At 41.5% G+C, this 11,735-nt stretch overlaps 1 protein-coding gene across 1 annotated transcript in view; it reads left to right on the forward strand.

Moving 5' to 3' along the window:
• Positions 1-8,870, forward strand: part of LOC117525623 (protein AF-17-like) — a 63,932-nt gene extending 55,062 nt beyond the window's left edge. Inside the window, exons 16-20 of the mRNA XM_034187521.1 lie at positions 266-342; positions 607-977; positions 3,890-3,977; positions 7,200-7,412; positions 7,505-8,870. Of these exons, the coding sequence (XP_034043412.1) occupies positions 266-342; positions 607-977; positions 3,890-3,977; positions 7,200-7,412; positions 7,505-7,540 (785 nt within the window). The 3' untranslated portion in view covers positions 7,541-8,870. The remainder of the gene's footprint in view (positions 1-265; positions 343-606; positions 978-3,889; positions 3,978-7,199; positions 7,413-7,504) is intronic.
• The last annotated feature ends 2,865 nt before the right edge of the window (positions 8,871-11,735 follow it).

Raw genomic sequence — 11,735 nt, forward strand, 5'->3', positions numbered from 1 at the left:
AGGCCTCCAGTCTCTTTATGATTTGACCATGTGAGCAAGTGCTCAGCCACTTTGCATGTGTTCATCAGACATATATAGGTACTTGCAAAAAAAAAAAAAAGCATGAGCATCCGAGTCGGTGACCTGGGAGGCACGTGATGATTTCACACGGAATGACCTATAAATATTTTGAATAATTTTTTGTTAATTAATCGAAATAACGCATAATTTGGACAACCCTCATAAAAAATATCTGACTTCCTCTATTTGTGCCTTTCTTCCTTAGACCCCTTGAGCACCAATAAGAGTCCCCTGTCCAAAACCTGCTTCCTGAATGACACCTCCTTTGTTACCTCCTCTGAGGTGAGAATCCTTAGATCCTTTCCTAACTTCAATGTTCCACATTGACCTCAAACAATATTTGTGAAGATGTTTTTGTCCTTTTAATCCTCTTTGTAGCAAAGCAGTTTATGGGATTTGCTCTCAAAATGAGCATAAACACAATCACAGGAGATTATTTCACATTTCATATGCAATCATAATTATTTGTAGTTAAGCAGTAAATTAAAAAATTACTGAATGCGGTACTTAAAAGTTAAATGCAAACCTTCTGTTTTTTTAATGCAGGAGCTCCACTCTGGTAGTCCGTCCCGCAGTAGCTCCTCCCTCTCTTTCCACAGTACTCCGCCTCCTCAACAGAGCCCCGCCTCCTTTGGCCAGCCCCTGCTGAATGGACTGAGTCGCGGATTGAGTGACGGTTTGGGGACAATCGGCCAGTCTGGCAGCTCCGCTCTGCCTATGGTGGGCGGCCTGATGGCTTCCCTCACAGGAAGTCCTCAGTTGAACATGAACGGCGTGCTGGGCAGTCTGAACGGCGTCATTCAGTCACCTGTACAGAACACCTCCCATTCTGCGCTCCCTGCACTACGGCCCCAGCCTCCACCGCTCAACCCCCAAACATTGGCACAGAATTTTCAGCTGCCTAAGAGTGTGAGCCCGTAAGTACCTGTCCTGTTTTTAACTCCTGAGCACAGTGTTAACCGTGCAAAGGTTCCTGTGTTTACGATGGACCATGGTGGAAAAAATAACTGGAGCAGCTTGCACTACAATACCACACGTGCACAGTAAATTCAATCAGGATTCTTCATGTGTCAACATTTTGTGCACTGTGGAGTTTATACCTTTACACGTCAACCTAGCTGTTTACATACATGCAAAAATCTGTTTTTTGAGATGCATTGAAATCACGTTTTCCCTTCCGATACAATACACCAGCTTTGGGTGTCAGTAAGTATCTGATACCGATCAGATACCACAGCTTTTTAAACATTAATCCCAATTTATACTACTCCATATCTGCAACTCCGTAGCCACGCAGAGCCCTCTGCGTTCTTGTGAAGCCCCTCTGAGCCCCTGCAACACCCACAAATTGTAAGTACACATCAAGACGACAGAGAACGAACAGGATGTGATTGGTCCATTAACTACATCATGTCCAGAATCTCACTTTTCCAGTTTCACTGTTGTGGCTGTGAATTGCATTGTGACACCCACCAGTGTGTTAACCCCGACGAAGATCTGCGAAAGGTTCACGACTGCATTGAAGCTATTGCATAACCATGAAGTTACAGAGGAGAAAAAGCATTTAGTTTAAAAACTGTACACTTCATTGAATGGAACTTACAATTTTTTTTATGTGTAAAACAGCATGATGTTGAAACTATGAATCATTTCTTATATGAACATAATTTTTATACCTGTACAAACTTTAATAGCAAATTTTATGACACTGAATTTAAATTTGTGTTTACACACCATTTTTATTTTGTACAATATGTGCACCTAAGGATGTGCTGATACCAGAGTGGGCGGGTTATGAGTAATCCTGATCTCCTTAAAAAGCCTGGATCCACATCCGACGCCTTTTTGTGATCTACCAGGGTTCTCAGCAGGATTTTTTCTCAGCGTAATGGGATGGAAAAATCACCTTGGGGGGATGCTTAGGCTCCCCCCCCCCCCCCCAAGCTTTTGCATTATGGGCTTATAAAGGGCCTTCTTTGTTAGTCTAAATAAATATACCAAAATCTGATGTCCAGAAAGAAGAAGAGAACATCTCTGTGTTTCAAAATGTGAGGAAAGTATTTCTAAAAATGCCACCAATTTGAAGTTGAAGCTGCAGAGGAGACCTTCATCTGGTTAAATGTGCTGAAAGTCCATCTCACCCGTCATCTCTGCAAACTCACACCTGCTGCTACGCTTCTAATTAAAGCAAAGGCTCTTTAAACAGCAACTATTTTATTATTTCAAAAAAACAGTTTCCTTATTTTAACATTAAATGAAAAAAACTGTGAAACGGTGGACGATTTTCTTTTCTTGCCCGTAATTACAAACGATAGTCCGGTAGCGACTTTAATCAGCAGAAAAGTGAGTCACAATTGACGTCTTTAAATGGGTTTGACTGAGGTTGATGGAAAAAAAATGATTACACTCCCCATTACACTCCCTTGGAGACAGTGTAACGGCCCAACTGTAGCGTAATTTTTCATGCAGCAGCATAATGGGCCTTTTCTCTGTTATAATGCTGTGTACATCAGTAATTACGGTAATCTTTTTCTGAAATTTCACGTAAATTTGAAAAGATTTCACAGTGAAATTACTGTAAGTGCATAATGCACAGAGAGCTATGTAAACTGGAACCATGAGAAATGAACTCCTCCTCCTCCTCTTCTTCTTCATCTGTCATAGTCTATGATGACCTCGACACCTTAATTTGTAAATGATGGTAAGTGACGAGTTCTGAGGTGACGACAAACCTATTTGATTCTGGCAAAGAATGTTCTGGCAAATGTTGGGCAGACGTGCAGCAGCTCAGTGCAGGAGCTCCAGATTTACAGCACTTCACGTTTGAGTTGTCCTTCAGCAGTAGGTTTTTGTTTTCAGAACTTATGTGTCCTTCCTCGATGCTGCTGCGCTGTGCAGAGCGATCCTGTGGGGGGGTTTCCCAGGAGGCCACATGAGTGTTGAGGGATTACAGTTACACTTTCAAGATATCCTTGAAACATTTATTATTTCCTCCTCTTGAGCATCAGCCCACTGGGAGCTCCCTGTATAATAGTTGCTTTGCTTACAAAAAAATGTGAAAATGTCTCTCCTTTAGATTAATAATTGGCTCTTTCGTTTGTATTGACATAACATTTAGTTCTTTTGTGTAATGTGCACCTTTCAGTCTCTGAGACCTCGGAACACAATAATCTGCAGTATATTTGGTTCAAATGTTGTTGAAAAAACATTTTTTAACTTCCGGTGTTGCAGACCGAATGGTCCGCCCCTAAAAACTGATCTGCCGTGCCTCCACTGAGTATGCTTCATTTTGGAGCTCTGAGACAGCGTCTCTTCATCCAATTTCAATTTATTTTCATTTATATAACACCAAATCTCAACAAAGTTGCCTCATGGCACTTCACCCAAAGCGATCAAATGGATTAATGGGATTATTAACCATCAGATGACAAGGTAAAACCTCTTAAATCATTCTAAAGTCAGTTTTAAGCAGAAACGAGGCGATACTCTGTGATGCTTTGAAATGACCGACACGCAGTGAACGCATCAGCTAGCAGCTCGTGTCGCCGCACTGCTCTGATCGCTTCGTCTGTCTTTTATGATGAAATAATGCTGAATTTAGCTTCAGATATCTGTCGCTGAGACAGATGATGACTGGAGTGAAGTTTGAAGCAGAAATGAGGTGATAATCTGTGAACCGCGGCTAATGAGGCATGCGCAGTGAAGGCAGGGCGGGCAGATTTTTAGGGGGGACTGTTCGGTCAGCGATACCGGTTTAAAAGAAAAAAACATGATTGATAATAAAAGCTGTCTGTGGTTGTGTTGTAATTGTGTGTTCTTGGCCCTGCAGGTCTTCTCTCCTATCCGAACAGCAGAAGCAGCTTCTTCTCGAGCAGCAGCAGCTTCAGCAGTTTCTCACCTCACAGAACTTCACTCCTGTGAGCACAAACTTTCCATCATATCTATTTACCGCATGCACTCGCTCACGTGCAGTTTCACTTTATTCCGCAGCATGTTCATATTCTCGTCACATTCCCAAAGACTTTGCTGCACAAAACACTGTCTGTCTGTTGACAGATTTAATTAGTCAGCATTAAGAACTCAGATGAAGAATTATTCTCTGGAAAATAGTACACTGTTTTTTATTTGGCACAGCATTTTAATATTTACTCATACTGGTGTAGAACAAAAGACTTGGCATATTTTCCCGGCGATGAGTCGCACTGGAGTATTATTCGTGTATGTCCACAAATGCATCATCAAGAGGAAAAAACATTTATGTGGCATCTATCTTTCCTACATTGTAGTACCGCTTCATGCAGGACGAAGCACAATTAATTTAATGCGTATGTTATTTGTTTATAAAATAAATGCCACACTAGTGAGCAGAAGCTAACAGGCTAATTAATGTTATTGTACGAGGCTCAAAGAACTAGAGTGAACTGCTTCTTGTCTCCACGAACAGGCAAAAACATCAATGCAAAGCGAAACGTAGATGTTTACCTCACTAAATGCAAATCAACTTTTTAAAATTCATTCATTCCATTCATCTTCTACCGCTTAGTCCAATTAAGGGTCGCGGGGGGTTGGAGCCTATCCCAGCAGTCATAGGGCGTGAGGCGGGGTACACCCAGGACAGGACGCCAGTCTGTCGCAGGGCCACAAACAGACAAACAAGCACAGACACACCCACACACACACCTAAGGACAATTTTAAAAATTGTCATGCAAACTCCACACAGAAAGGCCATGGGAATTGAACCCATGACCTCCTCGCTGTGGGGCAACAGTGCTAACCACTAATCCACCATGCTGATGGTCTAGTGGTTAAGGCGTTGGGCTTGAGACCAGAAGATCCTCTGTTCAAATCCCAGCCTGACTGGAAAATCACTAAGGGCCCTTGGGCAAGGTCTTTAATCGCCTAGTTGCTCCTGGTGTGTAGTGAGCGCCTTGTATGGCAGCACCCTGACATTGGGGTGAATGTGAGGCATTATTGTAAAGCGCTTTGAGCATCTGATGCAGATGGAAAGGCGCTATATAAATGTAGTCCATTTACCATTTACCTTTGAACAAATGGATAAATTAAAGAGTTTATGTCCTTCCACCATGTTTAGTCCATATCGGCTCCTTTGAGTTACAGTGAATCCAGAAATCCAGAAAGCAGTGCTTCACTTTTTAAATTTAGTACAAACAAACAAATTTAGTAAATTCATTTTTTCCCCTCAAAATTCTACTCGCAACACCCCACAATGACAACCTGAAAAAGTTTTTTTTTTTCTGTTTTTTTTTTTTTTTCAAATGTATTAAAAATAAAATACTAAGAAACAACGCGTACATAAGTATTCGCACCCTTTGCTCAGTACTTTGTTGATGCACGTTTGGCAGCAATTACAACCTCAAGTCTTCTTGAATATGATGCCACACGCTCGGTGCATCTATCTTTGGGCAGTTTTGTCCATTCCTCTTTGCAGCACCTCTCAAGCTCCATCAGGTTGGATGGGGCGCGTCGGTGCACAGCCATTTTCAGATCTCTCCAGAGATGTTCAATCAGATTCAGCTCTGGGCTCTGGCTGGGCCACTCAAGGACATCCACAGAGTTGTCCTGAAGACACTCGTTTGATATCTTGGCTGTGTGCTTAGGGTCATTGTCCTGCTGGAAGATGAACCGTCACCCCAGTCTGAGATAAAGAGCACTCTGGAGCAGGTTTTCATCCAGGATATTTCTGTACATCTCTGCATTCATCTTGCTTTCAATCCTGACTAGTCTCCCAGTTCCTGCTGCTGAAAAACTTCCCCACAGCATGATGCTGCCACCACCATGCTTCACTATAGGGATTGTGCCTGGTTTCCTTCAAACATAACGTCTGGCATTCACACCAAAGAGTTCGATCTTTGTCTTATCAGACCAGAGAATTTTGTTTCTCATGGTCTGAGAGTCCTTCAGGTGCCTTTTGGCAAACTCCAGGTGGGCTGCCATGTGCCTTTTACTAAGGAGTGGCGTCCGTCTGGCCACTCTACCATACAGGCCTGATTGGTGGATTGCTGCAGAGATAGTTGTCCTTCTGGAAGGTTCTCCTTTCTCCACCGAGGAATGCTGGAGCTTTGAAAGAGTGACCAACGGGTTCTTGTTCACCTCCCTGACTAAGGTCCTTCTCCTCCGATCGCTCAGTTTAGACCGGCGGCCAGCTCTACGAAGACTTCTGGTTGATCTGAACTTCTTCCATTTATGGATGATGGAGGCCGCTGTGCTCATTGGGACCTTCAAAGCAGCAGAAATGTTTCTGTACCATTCCCCAAATTAGTGCCTTGAGACAATCCTGTCTCAGAGGTCTACAGTCACTTCCTTTGACTTCATGCTTGGTTTGTGCTCTGACATGCACTGTCAACTGTGGGACCTTATATGTAGACGGGTGTGTGTCTTTCCAAATCACGTCCAGTCAACTGAATTTACCCCAGGTGGACTCCAATTAAGCTGTAGAAACATCTCAGGGATGATCAGTGGAAACAGGATGCACCTGAGCTCAATTTTGAGCTTCATGGCAAAGACTGTGAAAACTTACAGTATGTGCTTAGTTGGGTTTTTGTTTGTTTGTTTTAATAAATTTGCAAAAATCTCAAGAAAGGCTCTTTTTTTACATTGTCATTATGAGTTGTTGTAAGTAGAATTTTGAAGGAAAAAAATGAATTTTCTCCATTTTGGAATGAGGCTGGAAGATAAAATGTGGAAAAAGGGGAATACTGTGAATACTTTCTGGATGCGCTGTAAACAGTTATGAATCAGGTTTGAACTTGCAAGGTCACCCAAGGTCAAACGGTCATGTGACCAACAGAAATGTGATTTCATATTAACTATGTGTGAATCTTTAAGAACATAGTTCTGTGAAATAGTCGTTCTAAATTCTCTTGTCTGCTCTCGTTTTGCTCGGAGTTGCCACAGCAGATCTGTTGTGAGCCGCATGTGGATTTGGCGTTAGTTTTACACCAGATGCCTTTCTAGACTTTGTTTGTGGAGTATTTAATTCCTGTCATGACTGTGAACTACAAACCAAAAGTCTGCGATGCCTCAGAATGTTTGTTCAATGAGGACTTTTAGAAACACTTGAGATGTCATAGTTGTCCTGAACGCCTCATCCAGCCCTCCTTTTCTCTCCCTCCTCCAGGAGCAGCAGGTGGTGGTGTGTCAGATGCTGCAGCAGCAGAGACAAAGGGAGCTGCAGCGCCTCACACTGACAGGAGCACTTACCTCCACCCCAAACTCACCCTTGATCACCCAGTCCCCCAACCTACTGTCCTCAGCAACAGCCTCCCCCCTGCAGGGCGGGCCAGGAACCAGCCTGTTCGGCCTGCAGGACAGCACGCTCCACAAACCCGGGGTGAGCACGCAGCAGCAGCAGCAGCCTTTGTCCCAATGATGCATACAGTGCGACGTCATGGTGGGAAGATTTGAAATGAATGTTGTTTTTAGGCTGCAGGAGAGAAGAGCGGAGACAAGAACGGCTGACGTCTCCAAGTGAAAGGAAGACGTTGGACTTTCTCCTGCCGTTTGAACGGAGCTCATCGGAGACTCGTGGCCTCTTTTTTTTTCTTCTGTCATCTTCCTCCTTAAACCCTCTTTCATGAATGTATACCAGGACGGACTGAAAGGTGAAGTGTTTTGTGTTTTGGAATTCTTTCTACCAGAGGTTGATGTCATAGGTTTTTGTTTTTGTGCAGGCAGCTTTCAGAGAGCATGAATACGGTGGTCTCTTCTTAAATTGCACTAATTTGTTAGCTACACCAATGGGACTGTTTATGTATCAAAGCCAGACTTCCTGCTCATCTTGGCTTTAGGTTTTAGACCCAGTCTTTCTGTTCATTCCATCCACTCTGGACTCTCAGAATCAGACTTCTTCTCACAACCTCAGCCGTCTTCCTCAATATTCCGTCTTCCCTTTGTGTTCAACCCCCCGAAATTTCATCAGGATCTCCTTTATGTTATAGGTATCTATTTATATAAAGTGTAAGTTAATTATCCGTGTATGGTTTAGTGACATTTTGACCTGAAGATAATTATTACCTCAGACTTTGCTGCCACCTATTTAAGATTATGGTTAACGTTTCTGTGCTGATTCATTACCGTAACAGCCATCACTGGATATTTTTGCCCACCAAAAAAAACCAACCTGATATTAACTTTATGGTATTAACGCATATAAATGGTCATTGGTATGTGAGCCACACACACCGGCGCCAAAACAGCACCGGCGCCAACATGAAAGTTGAGCACCTGATTTTCCTAAAGCTACAGAGTGTAGGTTTTAATGTCATCTACTGGTAAGGTTGCACATTGCATGGTGACTTGATTTTAAAAAGATGACTGCGCTAATATTGATGCAATTACAGTAAAATCACTGAGTAGAAGTGCAGCTGCTCTGCGCTCACACAGCCTGTTTTTTTTTTTGTTGTTTTTTTTTTTAAAGCCTGTCAGAGATACTGGAGCACCTGTTGTCACTGCACGCGCTCAGCCTCATGTTTTGCTGCAGAACAACAGGCTCAGCACTTCTGGATCCAACCCACAAATTTTTTTAAACTCTTTTTTAAAGAGTTGAGGATAAAGTGTCCCTCGTCTCTTCCCTGTGCAGTTGTGATCCAGCCCACAACTCCAGACAATACATATTTCCAACAGTTACTGAGCATCTGCTCATCAGGACCACAGATGTAGTTAAACTAGATCACTGCACTCGTAGAGTGCTAACCTCCACCAACACTAGTTTCCAATCCCACAAAATGTTTGCCTTAGAAAAATATTTTCAAGGTCAAAGTCCTGTTAGAAGTCGTGGCTTTTCATAAGCTAAATTAGAATGTCAGGAGTATGTATTTAGTTCATGCACTTGAATCGAATTATTTTTGTGGTGTCGGTTTTTTTTTTTTTGGTTTTTGTTTTCAACTTTTTGGTTGAACAATTCGGTTTCTGACTGATAACTGGAAGACAGACAAGCAGGCATAAAACTGGAACCTCCATCCAATTTTGGTGGTGTAGGTAAATCCATAACAGAAAAAATGGCAGTGATTGAGGAACTTTTGAATGAGATATAATGCAAAATATACCCCAAATGGGCTTTTCAATATAAAATTAAAATGTCCACAAAATCCACAATCTGGATCAGATCTGGATCAAACTTTGTCAGGTGATAGTGAGTGCCAGTCTGCACCTCACTTTCAAATATGAGAGTGATTGGGGCACTTATGTTTAACATATAATGTTAAATATAAATTAAATGGGATTTTCAATATTAAATTTAAATGGACACAAAATCTGTCATCTGGATCAGATCCAGATCAAACTTTGTCAGGCAATAAAAGATGACATCTTGCATAACACCGTCAAATATGAGAGAAATTTGATCTTTTTTGACAAGAGTTATGAATTTTTTGAAAATTTGTTCAATGTTAGATAGGGATTTTTCCAATATTCCAAGATTTTTCCTGGCTTTGGCCTTTGACCTATGACCTTGAAAATTGAATCAGTTCTTGCCTATGAGGATATGGATCTTCAGTAAAATGTTCATAACAATATATGAAACATTGTGGGCTCCAGGATGTTCAGACAAGCAGACAAACAAACAGGAGTGAAAACGTAATTATTATTGTCACCTTCTCACCAGACAATGTGGACATCTTCATCTCTTGTCACTAAAACAGCAAAAAAATGAAGGGAAAAAAATCATGACTGTTTACAGCTCAATGCAGTCTGCAACCTCACCACTAGATGACACTAAATCCTGCACAGTGAAGCTTTAACTAAGGTGATAGTTTCTAAAGACTTATATATCCTTCCAGTTGCTGATGGAGATTAAGCAGTTAAAACCAAACATTTCAAAAAATAATAAAAAAACTACTTGTTTATTTCCTAAATAAATGTGCACTTTGCATATTAGAAGCTACCAGAGTAAATTAGCCGTCAACACCATTCCTTACTGAGGATGCTTGGTATTTACGAGGCAACGAGAGACTGGTCGGTTTTTGAGTTTTTTCGTGTATTTTTGCACTCTATTCTGAAGTGTGGGTTTTCTTGTGTTACTTTAACACATAGTTATTCATTTCATGTCCACCAACTAGTTGTTGTTTTAGCAATACTGGATAGATAATGCCTTAATGATGCTAGATACAACACGAGCCCAAAGGCTTCTTCTCGTCTTTCTTTGATAGTGTTTTTATACAGGATACACGGAGGACTTGGCGAACTGAAAGCACTCTTCTTATGAACCCATTTATACTTTTGATAGCTAACAGATGTTCTCAGCAACTGACGTGAATAAGCATATTGCGGAATTTGAAGTGTCAAAAACCTTTTTCTATCATAGTTTTTATGTTTCGATGCAATGATATTTTGTTGTTTGTGCTTCAGAGAACTGAGATAAAAGGACTCGCTGAACCTCTTTGCAGTAAAGTCTGGTGTCATAGGAGATGGACGGGGACAGCAGAGGTGTAAAGTTACAGATGTGCTAATGTCGCTGTAAGGCTCCGTTCTCACAGATATGCATCCTGGAAGCTCACGGCTTGAAAATTTGGCCTTGGAGAGTTTCAGAGGGTCCAAGAGCATGTCCATGATTAACAGAAATATTGCATCTTTGTGCAATTATCTTGTGTGAAGCGTGGCTGAATTTACATGTTCAAATATTTTGTTTTGTTCCGCCACCATATGGAGCCATCTGTCATCACTGAATGGGACTAGAAGTGTTAGCAAACAATGGAAACCAGTCACCTAATTATGAAGCAGTATATAAATTTATCCTAGCCAAATCATTAAAATAAATTACTAGTACTTACTGCAAATGCAAAAAAGTAGAGCTTCTTATTTTGAACTGACAGTTTAGGGACAATGTCCTTGGACAGCGTTGAATTGGACTCACCAGTTGGCGCTATGTGCAGTATAAGCTTGACAGCATTCAGTGAGTTACAACAATATAATACTTAAAAAGCCGTCCGTGCACACAAAACTTAGTAAATCCGTGCATCAGTTCTTGCATATGTTACAAATGCATAAAGAATTGGATGCTGAATATCCTGACAAAATGTAAAACATTAACAACTACAAAATCTTTAGTATTTCTGCAGCTTTGTAGCACGCTGCTGTATCGACATTCATTTGTTGGCATCATGGTCACCAGCACTCCTGGTCATCTTGGTGCAGGTTGTTTAAAACTTTTCTTAAAAACACAAACAGCAGTGACAAAAAGTTTCTGTAAATACTTGTGGAAATATTTTGTTCACCAGCTTTTCTCCTGTTGAAACAACCATAACGCACTGATAGAATGTGTTACGACACTAACACAAAGGCTCACAAACACCATAGAGCCAGATAAAGTAGTACACAACTGTAAACAAGCCAACTGAGCTGGTTCCAGCATTGCCCAACGTTGCATTGGTTGCAATGTGATGGCGGCGCTGCTGCTGGTGGCACATTGTCACGTGAGAGTTCAGCCCTCTAGTTCTTCTGTTTGGCTCTATGGTTTGGATCTAAACATGACTGTTGATTATGTGCCATTTTGGTCTAAATTTGATCAGCTGCCTGGCACTGATTGGAGCTCATACCTCATCACACCCAAGCTGTTGCACAGGGAGACATCATGGCAAAAAAATAAATAAATACATAATACAATTTTGGATGTAGATTAAAACAAGATTCCATCACCAGGTAGCTGACTTTACAGTTT

The sequence above is a fragment of the Thalassophryne amazonica genome, chromosome 15 (assembly GCF_902500255.1).
Source record: "Thalassophryne amazonica chromosome 15, fThaAma1.1, whole genome shotgun sequence".
Taxonomy (NCBI): Eukaryota; Metazoa; Chordata; class Actinopteri; order Batrachoidiformes; family Batrachoididae; genus Thalassophryne; species Thalassophryne amazonica.